This window comes from Bombus affinis, chromosome 5 (assembly GCF_024516045.1).
Source record: "Bombus affinis isolate iyBomAffi1 chromosome 5, iyBomAffi1.2, whole genome shotgun sequence".
Classification (NCBI taxonomy): Eukaryota; Metazoa; Arthropoda; class Insecta; order Hymenoptera; family Apidae; genus Bombus; species Bombus affinis.
This window is the reverse complement of record NC_066348.1, coordinates 16,280,539-16,296,888: the sequence shown is the minus strand read 5'-3', so window position 1 is coordinate 16,296,888 and position 16,350 is coordinate 16,280,539. Positions and strand designations below refer to the sequence as shown.

Sequence of the window (16,350 nt, the reverse complement as noted above, 5' to 3'; positions counted from 1 at the left end):
ATTCGAGGTTGCGGACGATATACAGTACAGAATTCTCTCGAGATAGGTCTTTTTGATTTTTATCACATTCACTGTGCACCCGATTTTCATTTCCTACAATATTATATCGGTGACAGTGACTCGTTAAATGTATATAAATATATAAAACACGCGATAGATACTATAATTCGTGCAAATGTATGAAATTAGTTATACATTTCGTTATATGTTTTAATTGAAAATAATACGATACACGCGAACGAAAAATCAGTGGATTCGCTGGATTGGAAGATGTGGGTTCGCTCGGTTCGTTGACGTAAAATGAATTTTTGCTAAGTGCTATCGATTTTCAAGACTGCTGTTCTTTCGATACGATTGGTTCTTTCCTTTCCAAATATCCGTTTGAATTTTTCTTTGAAATTCGACGTTGCAATGTTTCCGCTGACTAATTTAATGGAATTGCCTATTTATCTCCTTTTCACGTTGGTCTTCTTGAGAGGAAAGGATATCGAAGGAAAGGATTAATATTAATTGAGTGAAACGGTTCAAGGATAAAACGAATCAATTCCTCGTATTCTACGTTTTTGCAGCGAGCTTTCACGCTTTCGCGCCAACAGTCTGACCTTGTCCCCGTCTTATCTCTACCGGGAACTTTTTTTATTAATTCACCCGGCGAACACGCATTAAAGAACGACTTTGTATCGAATGAATCGGTGCACGAAATGAAATCTCTCGATTTATTGAGATTTCTTTGCTTCGCTCGTTTCTATCGACGCAAGTTTCGTTCTTTAAAGCGCGCAGAATGTTGGACCTTGAGTTCCTTCTGATTTATCTCCGCGTTACATCGCGCCATTATCGATCGATTTTATTACGAATTTCGCGAAATCGGAAACTCTTTATTTTTGACTCGATAGCGTTGACATCGATCGTTGGGAAATGTTTACCGTTCTTTTCTAACAAACCGTATTTCCAAATGTATATCCAGTATTTTACAATTTCGAAGCGAATGTAGCAACTGTTCCAAGACCTTTTACTCTCGATAAATGTTTGAACGCTTTTACCTACATCTACGTGTAAAACAAACAACATATCGGATTAACCTCTTGTCATACTTTTACGAGTCTGAGTCGTGATGAGAATTTTGAGCCAAACCTGAATATCACGAGTCAGGCTCGTAGTCTTAATCTCGGGCCAAGTATGGATGTATCGAATGGTGTCTTTTCCCTAAACACGGCCGCGGCTATCTACGCACTCAGTCGCACGATCTCATGTTTCAAGTTTTGACACTCTATCTCCGTCGCTTTGGTTCTTTTTCTGACCATTCGGGTGCAATATTTTAGCCCGGATTTTTGCGAGTTAAATGGTATGGCAAAGGGTTAATCCATCCCAAACGGGATCTAGAGCCTTTCCTTCTCGTTTGTAACTACGTTCTGTAACTGCCTGAAAATCCAACGTGTTACAGAACGCGTCGTGATCGTTATGCGTATAAAAATAACTGGATTATCCGAATGGCGAAAACAAATTATGGTTGATGGTGGTGTAGATTCGCGATCGTATTTATAACAGATGGCGAGTTCCTCTTTGTAGCGGGCAAAACAGCTAATAAACGGTATTACGATGTTGCTGAATGGGTATAGATGCGTTCAAATTATCGCTTCTCTAACTAATTTACACTTAATCGTGATCGAAGCAATAGAGGTCGAGTATTACGGTTGCTCGTTATTTGTATTCCGTTTCGGTCCTGGTAATACGTGCTGGATATAATGAGCTATACAGAGATTCGCAATTACTGTAAAGTTCCAATTAATCAGCAGTCACGATGGTTGTAGATAAATATGTTAATTCTTTCTTTCGGGTTTGTTTGAGAAAGCATAAAGTAAATCTCGACCGCTGATAATTCACGCCATAATTATCTACAAGCTAATGAACTAATTAAAAATCGTTTAAGATCAACTGGAAATTGTTTATAGTATAGACAGATCTGATTTTTCTACCGTTAGTGGCAAACGAGATAAATCAATACGATGACTACAAAATCAACTAAAATGCTCTAAATTATATATATTGTACTAACGTATAAATTTTTGGTGTTTTCGCATTCATGGAAAATATGAAAATACGCAAAATATTTCAAGTAAAATGTAATATTTTCGGGGTAAAGCAACCTTCTGTCGCTAATAATCCATGCAAGCGGTTAATGTAACTATCGATTGATCAACTGTACAATTGGTTGTAATCTCGGCCTCGTCGATACCCTTTTTATTAAATCGGTACTAACAAAAATTCTATATTATCGACGAAATCACTTACTATCAATACCAAGCAAAATTCAATATCAATTATTGCGCGAATGGCTAATCGTATCAATACTTCGGATCGCTGTTGAAGTTAACGCGTAACGTTACAATGGGAAAAAGCTCGTTCCATCGAATGGAATGTTGGCCGAATAAATGAAAAACAAATTAAAAAGATATTGCGATTCTGTTGCAACACGTTGGATAAATTTACGAACGACGTATTGAAGTAACTATGAAAATATGAGAAACAGCTTGCGAATTACAGACACTCGTATACAGGTAGTATATTCGTTAAGCTAGATGCTACGATATTTCCTTTATCTAGGTATATTACATATTTCCTTTTTGCTATTAATAATGAATCGTCTACTGTGTTCCTTCGTACACATACATTTTGTCCAGACACAAAATACCTGCTACATTTCACGGTATTAAATTGCTGGTGCCGGAAACCGTCGTTGAAATCTACCGCTTTGATACCATGAGCGCTTTGATATTTAAAAACGTTGTAACATGAAACATTGAAATCTTGTAACGTTACAGATTTTTATAATTTTTCAAATATTCAAGACCTCAATTATAGTTGATATTCGAAATTATTTTGCCCCTTTGAACCAACGAGATCTCACTTTTGCATATGAATAACGAAGTTTGTAGTAATCAACGTATCAAAAGAAATAATTTATTTTTGAATTAAGAATTCACGATGGCTCCAGAAACCTTTTCAATAGTGTTATAAACACTTTATCAAGAGCTTTGGAAATTATTTTCAAAGAGGTAAATAGAAAAACCTTTTTTTTCTATTATATACAGATGCTCTTCCTTCATTTTGCTGATCGCGTTCATTTTCGTTACACCGTGTAATTTCTATTTTCACCAAGTTTTTTGCTTTGCTGGTACCGACGGTGGTTTTCTCTTTCTTATCCGACGGACGTGAATTAGATAGTCGCAATTAATCAGGCTCGTATCCTCCGAAGCTTGTAACTTCGGAAAATAACCATTTTGCCCCTGAACAGGCTTCTATTCGTAATTTCTGAACAATTTTTATATGCGAGATACGATCGCGAGAAAATTATCAATTACCGCTATGAATATTTAAAAGCTGGGAGAATGTCCCGTGCCGAGAAAAACGTCGAATTTTACCAAGTATACACGTAGCCAATTCTTCCTTTAATATTTGAATACATTCAAGTGATCTCAAACACGACACGTCTGACTTGGAGCGAACTTAACTGGAATGACAATGAGCTCCACGATCTTCTGTGTTGTTCAAATGACTAACCGAAATGGACACGGCCTCGATGACGTTTCGTGACTATCAGCTGAGTTTAATCCGAAATAACACGACTTAGGCGACCTGCTATGAACTCCGATTGATCGTAATCGTAAATGACAACACGATCTCAATTATTTTCGTGACTTTGATAGACTAAGATAAATAGTCACGCGACGTTGAAGGATCGCCAATGTTATATTATTATATGTTATATTATTTAGCAGAATAATTTGAGGAACATTGGATGACTGTTCTTCTTTAGTTTTATATAGTTTCTTTTAACGGAGCAAGTAATAAAATCAAAGCTGTCACCAAAATCAACTATACGATAGCTTTGATCACGTTTCACCGTCATTATCTCGGTTCGAGAGTATTGGATACTACTCCGAATATTCAACGGTTAATACGTTAATAATTAATTATAATAAAATTAAATATTTGCGACCGAAAGTGGGGTGTCTTTCTGTCGATTGAGACATTATGTTCCTCGTTCCTTATATCCTCCAACATATTACACACAGATCCGGTTATTCAGGATTTCCGGATAAATTAATTAACCCAGTTTAACAAATGCCGACGCCACACCTGCGACTTTTAACTTTTCACTCAGCGGCAGCATTGAATTTTCCTCCGTTATTCCCGTCGCTAAATCGAGTGCGGAATTTGGTTCCACGTCTGTTTGTTTTGCTGAAAACTCCACTTTATACCAAGTTGTTACACGGAGCTTAGCTGCGTTCAATTACATTCAACCAAACCACCTGGAATATCATTCGAGCAACATACTTCGCTTTCAAAGCATCGCGATTCTCCGTTGACACGGTTAAATAATCGAACTTTTCACGACAGAGCTTCATTGTAGCTGGATCACGACACCGCGTATCTTTCGCGCGAGCTTCGATCCATCGCATTCGACGTGTTTTGCTTTCCCTGATCCGCGCACACTAACGAACCACAAATCAGTTGGTACGTTTAATTAGACGTTCTTGCGCCTCGTACTCTACAGGCGGAACATTAGATCCTAAGTATTAGTTCCTATCCTAAGTAGAATCTGTGGGCGGTAAATAAGCTGTCTAGTAATTTTCTCACGCCGATATTGAAAGTTTCTTGATAATATCCAACGGCGATTCTGATGTCACAGCTACTTTGAAACGTGTATTCGCGTCGCGGTATCTTCAGCTATAAATTTACGTTACATATTTTCATAAATTCATGTCACATAAATTCAGTGATGGCTCGGGTCACCATCGTAACTTTTCGATATCTACGATATGGAAGGAATATGTATTTACTAGATTCGAGAATCGATGTATTTGCATTTTCCTATGTTATTTTAGAATCGACAGAATGCTGGACGTTTAATTCATATTTAAATGCTTTGACGTTTCTCGATCAATGGCGATGCACGTACGGTGATTACAAGAAATGCCGACAAATACAATTTATTTTTATTTGCTAAATAATCAGGAACATTGTAGAAATCAGTTGTTTTAGAAGCATGCCACGTCACAATATTTCGAAATACAATCACATAAAATTTTCTCCTCGACGGCTAAACGACAATTGGATTCGAGCTACTCGCGAATACCGTGACACGAGAGCATCGTATCGATCATTTAGCTTCCCTGCTTTCGATTCTCCATTTTATGGGTTATGTTGGCGAAGGATCCAAGCTATCGGATGTGTCCCATCAGCGCAATTGGGTTCCGCTCGCTATAATCGAGGAGACCCAAAACCTCCACGAAAGCCACCGTAATGGTAGATCGATATACTTTTAATGGAGATCTTCCACTTCGATAGTCGCCCCTGACAATTCTACTTTTGACTCGTTTCGTTCCAATTGGACTGGAATGTCGAATGAGGGTACACTGGAGCCAGAATGAGTTGTACTTGAGACGTATTAATTCGAGTTCATCGATCTAATACGAATTTTATTTCTTTGTGACGCTGTAAAGAAAGGAATGAAAAATGGCATAGGACTGTTAAATTGTATTTCGTTCAGAGCTAATTAGTAAATTGCTTGGTAAGGGAAACTTTATTCCCCGAGTAATTAACTTCTCTCGCGTTGCAGACTACCGAGCCGATATTTCAGTCAACTGGTTAGTATTATGAAAATGTAGATGATACCGCAAAGCCTCGATAGTTTACAAACGCAACTATCTTCTAACAAGATTTACATTATGTAAAGTCGCAAGTGACAAATATATATGGAATATATGTATGGAAATAGATATGGAAATGATCACTTTCCTATGGCTTTGTCAAGCAGGTAGGGTCAAGGGTCAGACGTGGCCCGCAGTTTGTCATTGCTATTTTAGATGCTAGAATAGCAAAGGCTAGGTTGGAAATCGTATATATAGGAAGAGATAGTAGGATGAGTGCTTGCTATGAGAACTATTTTCTGTGAAAATTATTTCGGTAGTTAATGGTAAAATACCGTCTTTCTACATTTCCTGTTTCTTTTCTTCCGTCAAAGTCGCGGTTCTTCTCGCGGAAGATGAAACGCAGAGAAAAGTAGAAAACCGGATCTTATTTGCTATGTTCGACGATGATCATTGGTCGTGACATTGGCTCCTTTAGGAGGCTCTCGCTCGAAACGGAAACAAGGTAAAAGGTCGACGTAACGTGGAGATTGTGCGTTAATAGAATCGCGAGACGGACACTATCGAATTGGTGTTCTCGCTGCGAGGCCTTCGTTTCCTCGATGCTTACACGTTCGAGTTTAACCAGTGAACAACGTCGCTTTGTTAATTCCTCAATTTCGCGATCGTTTCTTCGTTAAACAGCGACCTTTTCGGTGGCTATAGGATCTTGATGACTTTTAATTTCGCGGTTTCATCGATCCTAGATTACAGATTGCGTTCGATTAACTCGCGATCTTGTTAGTGAGTCTCGAATGAATCGTTCGCAAACGTCGCTTCTTTCACGCGATTTTTATTCCTATCACGTTTAAGTATATCTTTCGTGGAATCGTACCACGCAACGCCATTTTTATTCCGGTCGTAGCTGCCATTTTATGGCATTTGGCGTTTCACAAAATATATGATAAAATTATATTATCATTATACTATAAAGCTTGTGATTTTTTAGTCGTTTTAATTTCCGATGACTGAGAAATCGATTAGACTTGTTCTCTCCACGTTTCAAATTCTACCTGTTTGACGCAATCGCTTTAGAGGTTACCAGTTTAGCAGAGTTCCTCGGGTCAAGGTTATCCTAGCATGATAATGGGTCTTACGGTTTAACACGCCGCGTAATTAATTTCTTCGAGCATTTTTCGCTAATTTCAAGAACAAGAGTTCATTCGTTTTAAACTTTCTTCGTATTCCTTACAGTATTACCATATTGTAAACAGTAAGATAAAACGAATATAGTAGCACAGCGAGTAGTAGCTGTAACGTAATCTGTTAGCCAAATTTTACGATGCAAATGTACTCGAATATCATATACACCCTCTTCACACCGGAAAGCAGATGGTAGACGGGAGCTCGTAACGCGGAGCTTGCTAACGACGATAATAATAAAAAACAGCCAATTCTGGTGAAAGCGAATATCGTGTGAGATACGGGAAATTTGATCGCCAGTGTCGCCTATTAGTCTGATCATACCATGCTTCTTTTCGTCTTTGATGCCTCCTCCGTGTCTTTGCGCGATTTCTCGAGCGATCGGGCAAAAGGGCGTGGCCCTGATCGTAAATCGTTAGGGAAGCCGCGGGAATCATCCGTTTCGAGCCATCGTCGACGATATTAATCGGCAGACGTTGTAGAAAGGATCGCGTGCTTACCTGTCTTGCGTGTCGATAGGCTGTAGCTGTGGCAACGATTGGGTCTGCGGTAACTTCTGAGCTCGATTCTCCAACGCGTGTGTTGTTTCCTTTTTGCACGGATCTTGCGCTGCAGACTCTGCGATCGTTTCCGCGACGTGTCTTTCCTTCTCCATCTGCGACAGGATAATGGAAATTGCTTTTAGATCCGGTAGATTGGGTAATTGAATCCAGAAGAGTGAGCAGATGGGTAGTTTTTGTTGTAGATTGATAACTTGATTCCGTTTGATATAACATTTTCGACATCCTCGCTTCGTTACTTCGATATTTGCTTCGAGGATAGTGCGGTTGTTGTATTGTGGATGTTCATGCATTTGCAGGAAGAATTAAGCGCGTGAAAATGCACGTTATATGTGGAAATATACAATATATATGACGTAATCGTCGATTATAACGTTCAGAGATTGAGACAAATATGTATTTCAATTGCACTGTTTTGAATTTTCTTTGAACTGCTTTTTCAATGAATTTGCATAAACAGTTCGGTCTAGTGATTGGTATGAGCATAGCAGTAACGCTATATGTAATTTGAAGATGTAATTATTTAGAAATGAATTTGAAATTTGAAATTGATACGACGATTTATCTCGAATATATATTTCCGTTTGTGACTGTGAATGATTCGACCATGCTGTGTCAGAAATGCGACTCGATTTTCAATCTGTACGTGTCCGTGATGGTTTCTGAATGTCTTCGATCCGATTTGAACGATCTTAGGATCACGTTCGAATGATTTTTGAACGATAGGTTTTCAAATATCTTCGAATCAAAGAATTCAAAAGTAAACTAGCAAGTTATTACCGTATGGTGTTTCTCATTTATGAAATGGTTTCTGTACCGTAATGGGGTAAAGAGACACCCGATGTTCCACAGAATCCAACGACAGCTCTGTGATTTCTGCTTCCACGTTTCTCTCGTTCTCAGCCATATTTCCGTTCTCTTCTTGGCCACAGAGGCCTAACAAACAATGAAAGACTACGCACAAAACTTACGAATCGTTGTTCGCTCGACACTCGACGAAATTGTTTAACCGAACACTCGATTTTCCACGTTCATCGATTATCACGCGCTTATCTTATTATTCTGATATATCAAATTGTTTCTTGATTATCGAATGGAGACTTCCGTGGCGAAAACCTTAGGAACCGTGGTTCAAGGTCGAGAATAAACGAACCTGTGTCACGGACACCGAACAAATCGATTGTTTCAATTAGTCGATTGATGCAGGGTAATCTAAGAAGGGCAAATATATACTTTCGTTGAAAGGAAACCGTCAATCGTTGTCGAAAAAACCAGGAGAGAGAAGGTATGGCGTTTAGGTAGAGAACAAACTTGGTATATTAACGTTGGGACTATCGAACAAACTGACCCATGTCGCGTCTCTTGTTTTCGCAAACTGTTAAAAAGGAGCAATTTACGAAAATGCCCGCAAACAGTAAGGGAATGTATGACGTTGAACGTCAGTGAGGACGCATCTTTATAAATGCGACGGAATTTTCTCTGAAACAAGTTCCCCTACCTGCGGCTCGGTATGGAACGACAAGTCACGAGTCATCGGAGGATGGTTCCGCTTTTGTGGAGTAAAATTTCCCTAATCGTCGATAAGAAGTTTCGCCGGGAAGAGCCGATCGTTGGGTAGTAGCATTGGCCGAAACGGGCCACCTCGTTCTGATAAATCTGATATCGTTTGGATCGGGCATATCTTTTAAGAAACTTGCTTTTTAAGAGACGTTCCATCTTGCGTTTCTCCATCTGACTCGAAATCCACGAGTATCATACGTTCTCGTTGAAATATCATCAAGCCGTACGAGAAATTTATGTGACTAGAAGAATAATTTGTTCCAATGGAACCATTCTAAGGATGTCTAATATTCTGCCGAGATAGGTATGCTTTTTATGTCCGCAGAAGTTGGGTTTCGCCTCAGGACGGCCATTCGATATCGTGTCCTGACAAGCCCTTCCTCGTCCATTTTCAACATAATCAAAGCGTGTCACATGCTACCTGCAATATCTCTTGCTCCATCGTCAAAGCGTTGATCTTTCGAATTAATTTGACGTAATCCCTATTTAATGGAATTCCTAGTATAGAACACGAGGGGTGATAAATTGGAATAATAATAAATTGGGGACTTCGTGTCGTAGGAGTATACGGTTCTATGGGTAAAATGGTTGAAAAAAGCTTTCGATAAGCTTCGATAATATTCGACGCTTTCTCGGAGGTCTCCCGAGCCTCTTTCGTTTCAACCCGTGCTTAGAGGAAAGTAGCCTCTGTCTCTCATTGAGAAGTCTTCGGGGATGGTCTTGCTTGCGTCATCTATATCCTTTATTCGGCACGATCAAAGCCGAATATGGAACACCGCGAGTGGTTCTTTGTTATCTCTAGTCCCTCCACATAATTTAATACGTAAATGCTTAAACGCGTATTTGAGAGATAATTGAAAACTGGCGGAGAAAAATTCTTTGCCGCTCGTAGCTTTTAGAAATCCTCAGAGACACTATCCTCCGGAAACGTTGTGAGAAAGAGCAACTCGTTTTTACGGTTATGGTCCGTCTACAAAGAGTTTTCGTATGTCGCAAAAAATCTTCCGTTTGAAACCAAAGCGGACTGTTCACGCACTTTCTCTGAAAAAATGTGACTAACGCGATAGTCCGGCAGAAAGTCCTTCGTATATTTTTCTGCGTGCCACCTTCGTCGTTTATTTAACGTCTATGAAAACGCATTGACCACTTGCGTAGTGTCCTTGCGTAAACTTAAATCGAGCTAAATACGATTTGCTTTGGAACTCGAAGGTTTTTGGGCAATGTGCCAAAACTTTTAGAGTTTATTTGATAGTTTTCGCTTGAGTATTTATTTCATTCAATTATCTGATTCTTTAGCGATAGAATGATGAATCGGGTCAAAATACAAAAGTAGGAAGAGTATAAACAGGATTTTCAAAATAGAAAAAAGGAAGATATACTTGATAAAACTGTTAATCGATTTCACAATATTTGAATCGTTCGACTTCTTAATCATCGAGATTTCGATTCCCTTTTACCAGCAAAAGTGGTTGAAACATTTTAAAACATTACGAAAAGAACAACGTGAATTGCCATCTAGTCAGTCTATCGCTTTAAGGTCAGCGGTTCGTCCGTTGCTCTCGATTTACATAGAACACGTTGTAAAGCCTCGAAAGAACGTTTTAAGTCTGGCATAATGTTGAATTCTCGGCGAATCATGCCGGGTAATCCATTGCGAATTTCTTCACGCCCCGTCAAGTCTCAGAAGAACCGTGAAATTGAACGTAGTACGTCAAGTTTCTCTGGTATTCTCTTTATATGTTTCAACTCTTTTTGCTCGCGTTTATACTAGTACGATTATCTCTATGTTCTGTCTATATTCATTCTTGCATGGAACTCCGCTTTTTCCAATTTCAATTTGCTACGATTTCGTTCCAGTTATCTCCGAATGATTTTAAATGCTTTGCGTCACAAATAAATTGGATGTTTAAGCAAATTTGTATTTGTACGAATAAAGCTAGAAAAGCGAAAAGTAAAAAGGATACAGTTTAAATATCTATTGTGAGAAGAACTTTGTTTCAGTCATTTTATATATCTTTATATATCATGTGCATTCCGTGTATTTTTCGCATTTCATATACCCCGTTGTCGTGGCAACGAAACTGAAGCATTCCAATCCTTTTTCACGGATTTGTATGGAGAATTTCCATCAAATCTCAACGAAAGACACCGAGTTTCGATGGAATGCAACAAAAAGGTGACGAGTTCTAACTCGAACCTTTCTTTCCAGGAATCCTCGATCTCTAGATTGCTCTTTCTTATTGTATTCAAGCAAAACCCCCTATGCATTTGTATCCAAACTCATAAATGTTGCTTCCCAAAGCAGATGAAAGCGTAAGAAATATTTAGTATTACTTTGCAGCGATACTTTTCTGGAAATTTCACACTGTTGTTACATCGTTTTATTTGCCTCGTTTTATCGGGAATTTCAATTTTACGAAATACGAAAGTCATCGAACACTTGTAGATACCTTTGGTGAATATGTTACGTGCAACATACGAACATTTAGAAATTTCGTTAGTACTATTACTCTTGACTATCATGACTATATTTATCAAAGTCGATCAATCTGCAAAATTTACATAGAAACCACAAGATATTCGATGCGAACATATGATATGGAAAATAATAGTTCGACCTTCTGTCTGTGCTTCTATCCCGCTAATGAAAAAGATGTGAAAAATAAGGATGGAAACAGAGCGCTCTTTCAATTGGCCACGGATGTAAATCTATCGAGTCAGAGCCATGGCAATTGAAATTCGCCCGCATTGCTGGGAATACCTTGCGGTTTCACCGATTTAGTCGTCGTTTTCGTTCTCGTTTGTCTCCCTTTATTCATCCTGGAACGCCATTTCGTGCCGAAAAATCGTGTATTAAAAATAAAGGGAATAAATGAAACGAAGTGGAGGATTCAGTGACAAAGCTATTCAACGATCTTTGATACGGAATATAGAGAACCTCGGATTAGTTGCCAGTTTTGTAGACACATTGTTCTATTGATTGAGTTATTCGACGCTTTGTGCATCACTGGATTAGTCCTCGAAAGTTGTTTTCACAACGAAAAAAACAACCAACTACACGGATTCTCGTGTTTCGGTATGTTATTTAGGAAATAAATAATGAAGTATTTTTGGAAGCTTTTGTTTCTTCGATTAAATATCACAACGAGTGCTATAGTTTGGATATTTTGTTTGAAGATCATAGAAGTACAATAGTCATCAAGTACAATAGCACAAATGCAATAGTGCAAATCCATACATTTTTGCGTATTACGTGAGGTTTTTGCATTTTCATAGCTCTTAATTTATCATAAGCGCATAAAGACGCGCGGTCTAGCAATACAAATATTATAATCAAATAGAATTAGCCGTATATAAAGCGGTTGGGATGGAAACGAGGTCCGAATTGTTTCAGACAACGAGTAGAATATTTGATCGTTCGCGCGAATTTAACCTATTTTTTTAACATCCTACAATTCCCTCGATCAAATGTTGGACGATTGAGCCGCGTACTTTTTACGCTCGTATAAAGTTTCGTTGATTCTCGCTCTCTAACTAACGAACAACGATGAGGAAATGTGATGGTAGGTCCGATGGAAGGTCCGATGGAGGGCAAGACAAATCCCGGTCATTAAAGAGAGCCATCAATCAGGCTCGGGAAATTAGTTGGAAGACAGGAAAGTATATAACGCGAAAAGCTGATTCCAGTCTATTTTTGTGTCACTGCTCAGCACGTGTCTCGTAAAAGCATCGCGAATTTTCGAGGATTTCCACTTTATTTCTCTATGAAATGCGAATGTGATACACGTGCCGTCGCGTACATGCTGTTCCTTGTGTATCTCAGGGAAACGAAGAAAAGATAGAAAGAAAAACAGCGAAAACGCGTGGGCGCGAAGATAAAAAGTATCGACGCGCGTTTAACGAGGTAACGATCGTTAAACTAGAAAAATTGTTTTATGGCGAGGGTACACGATTCGTAGATAGAATTCTTTCTTTCAGGATTTGAGAGAGAAGATAAAAAGAAAAGATTTGTGGATTTCCTCGGCCTATGGATGTCAGAAATGCTTCTGATTCGTGAAAATTTATATAAGCGATTTGGGTATTGTCTAATTTGTTGGAGATATAGCGTACAGTAATTAGCAATTACCGTGCGTGTACCTTTGGTTTTCTTTTAACTGAAGCATGGCACTAAAACGTATAAAGATATAATGGTCACGTAAATGTACAATCAAAAGTTTGGAATCACTGTTCTACAGAACTGTAGGTTCTCAAAGAAAAGTTAAGCTACAGTTTTGTTTCCTTAGAAAGTTCTTTAACCGAATATCTATTTGAAACGTTAAAAACAATTATTTTTTCGTACCTGTGACAATTTCGTTTCTGAAGAGGTTAAACGCAACGCGTGTGCCATTTGTCATTCGAAAACGAGCAGATGATCGTTACGTAAATCGTCCAGGTACATTCGATCGGTTACAGACCGTTGGTTATCACACTGGAAGTACTTTGCGTAAGATCACGTAATACTAGCAGCCGTAATCGGATACAAAGCCTATCTTGATTAACCGATTGTCAGGTAAACACGGTTCCGTACTCCATATCCGTTAATTATCCATCGGTGTCTCTCAGAGGCTCAGTCGAGTAATTAAACCATAATTATGAGGTAACAGATTTTTCGACGATCCTAATTGTCACAATCGATGCATTATGTAAGGCAAAACATAGTCACCGTGATAAACGGCCAAGGTCTCCGATATGTAGTTACAATTTAATCGAGTTTGTATTGGAGAACTATCGATTATTAGATGCTCGTTAAAATACGAGATCCTCTTTTGCTCTTTTTTTCTGTTTGTACCTTACGCTGTTCGATTCCAGCGAAAAAGTTGCCGTGTTGTTTTTCCCCGCTGTGACTCCAGCATCACAGACTTCGCTTAACGAACCTCTACCACTCGAGAAGAAACACGTTTCATAAAATTCTTTTATCGAAGCATCCTGCTGAGTGGAAGACGAAAAGCACTCGCTGATAGATTAGTTGCGAAAATATTGTTCGCGCAACAGGATCGCATTCTGTTCTTCAAGTATAGCGTAGTTAAGAAAATTTCACGTAGATCTAACAATCTGGAAAGTGGATTCTAAGAATAACTGCTATGCAATTTACTATTTTCCATACAACGCACATATATTATGATATTTTAATCCACAAACGATCTCTTATCTACTTTTCTGAGATTCAGGGTATCGTACAAGATACGTACAATTCTGAATGTTAATCGGATCAAAAAGACATAATTATCTTGTATTCTTTTTTTAGAAGAGTAACATATCTATGTAATCATTGAATATTATGAGCTATTCGTGAAACGATATCATACACTCAGGATTATTTGTTCGCAAGTGTCTTTGTTATATCTTTCGAAATCATGCTTGCAGTTAAAGAAAAGCTAAATGTACACATATTTCTCGATACACCTAGAAAGTATCATTTACAATCTCATTATAGCTCTTTCATTAACTATACATTTTTTACTTTGCAGAAACTTCGTCCTCCTGTCGGAATACAGATAAACCACTATTACGAACAGAACAGACTTGCTCTCTGCTTCAAATTCTAAATAGGAATACAGAATGTAGGTCTCTAATCCAGATCTGTCTAACACGTAGCTTGAACTTAGACTACATTTCGTTTGCATTCAATATCATGGCTGATGAGTCGTCAACTTTGACGGCTAGAACTTTCTCGTTAGTTACCTCAGGCCGATCCTTGCAATTTACGTAGATGTTCTCGTTACGCAAAGTTGAGTCGACGATAACGCATCAACCGGTTGACGACAACGGTCGAATGTTCACGAAGGTGCCTAAAACGCGTTGAATTTACGACGGAAGTTGGCTTAATCAATTCCTCGCGAATAGAATGAGCTGTCGCGCGCGAGAACGCCCACGAAATTTTCAACGTATAATCCTTACGCGAGAGATTTCGTAATTCCGTTGCATTACGCTGGATCGTGGCAGCCGACAGTCGCGCTATTTTTCCAAGGGATTAAAACGATTTAGGCTGATGATCAAACCCGTTAATAATTCAAGCGTACGACCCTCGAGCTCGCTATTAGTTAAAAAACGTCCTCTCGATGATTAACGACCGATACAGTACAGAATTGGGTCGAAAAATTTTCTGTACTTTCTTTTTGGTCTTTGAAAGAAAAGAAATAAATTTAAATATCATTTCTATTAATTAGTTTTTAATGCAATTTTCGATATTCATTTATCTGATGACCAATTTAAACTATCTACCGAGTGTTTCATTTTTATTATGAAATTATTCTTTATTTGTAACTGGATTATACAGATTTTAGATTCGGTGTATCGATTATTTTTCCCGTATGAAAGTTTTATAAAGATTTAAACGAATTACCGAGCGACTGTGAAAGTTGCCGTTGCTATAAATTTTATCATGTAACACTTGTACGAAATATAAAATCTCTAACGATGCATTTTGTAATGTTTCGAATAACTCATCGATCAAGTTTTCAACAGTAGATAATTTTTCAAGTAATATTACACCACTTTTTTCCAGCCCTTCGTTATTACAAAATATATTTTTGTCCACCTCGCATCATTTTATATTCTCTCTCTTATTATGCTTCGAAAAGGTTATTCTTTTTATGGTTCAAATATACGTACATTTCAACTAATACTTATGATTTATGGAAATCCCCGAATAAAATTGCGAATATATAAATCTGATGACAAAACTTTCCGACTAACTTAACACAAACAGACATCAGCGTTATATAGCGATAAATCGATAAAATTCTACGCAATTAGCGATTAGCTGGACGATTAGATCTTTTATTTAATCTTCGATGCTTCCACGTGCTACTCTAGCTAAACTGTCGATGATCTTGTTGACTTTAGGATGTTTAGTGTAAGATGAACTCTCAGGAGAATTTCCCTGATCTCCAGAGATTAGAAAGCATAATTAATCGCGAATTAATTCGAAGACACGCGTCGCGAGACTAACGGTGTATCGAATTCAGGAAGCAAAGACCATCGCGTCTTTCTTATGGTTGACTCGGTGAATTATTCGTATGACGGCGAGCTATCGGACAAATAAATTTCTAAAGCAGGACAGACTTCGCCTACTCGGTTTTTGGGCCATCTTAAAATTCCATAAGCCATGGTATCCTGTTTGCTCATACATTTTTCATGAGTATGTTTGCGCAAGAACAATGAGATGCTTCCTGATACATCGAACGACGTCATGAGTCAGGATTATCGATACCAGAGTGCACTTTGCATACGTAAAATCGCTTTCACGTTTTCCTTGCGCGGTTTGCATCGTCGAGCTATAACTATACACGAGATATTTATTGACCAGGGAACGAATACAAACAGTGTACGGCATAACTCAATTTATCTGAATTCAT

General features: G+C 38.3%; 2 protein-coding genes across 7 annotated transcripts in view; one reads left to right on the top strand and one right to left on the bottom strand.

The window, feature by feature from the left end:
• LOC126916651 (sex-regulated protein janus-A-like) overlaps positions 1–16,350 on the top strand; it is a 63,974-nt gene that overhangs the window by 30,097 nt on the left and 17,527 nt on the right. The gene's annotated exons all lie outside the window — the stretch shown is intronic.
• LOC126916645 (phosrestin-2-like) overlaps positions 1–16,350 on the bottom strand; it is a 47,780-nt gene that overhangs the window by 29,230 nt on the left and 2,200 nt on the right. For 3 of the 6 annotated variants that reach the window (XM_050722640.1, XM_050722644.1, XM_050722643.1), the window contains exons 2-3: positions 8,211–8,605; positions 7,334–7,488 (exon numbers count right to left, since the gene is read on the bottom strand). In XM_050722640.1, coding sequence (XP_050578597.1) covers positions 7,334–7,488; positions 8,211–8,300 — 245 coding nt within the window. In that variant the 5' untranslated portion in view covers positions 8,301–8,605. The remainder of the gene's footprint in view (positions 1–7,333; positions 7,489–8,210; positions 8,606–16,350) is intronic. The other 3 variants (XM_050722641.1, XM_050722642.1, XM_050722646.1) reach the window with 2 other exon arrangements.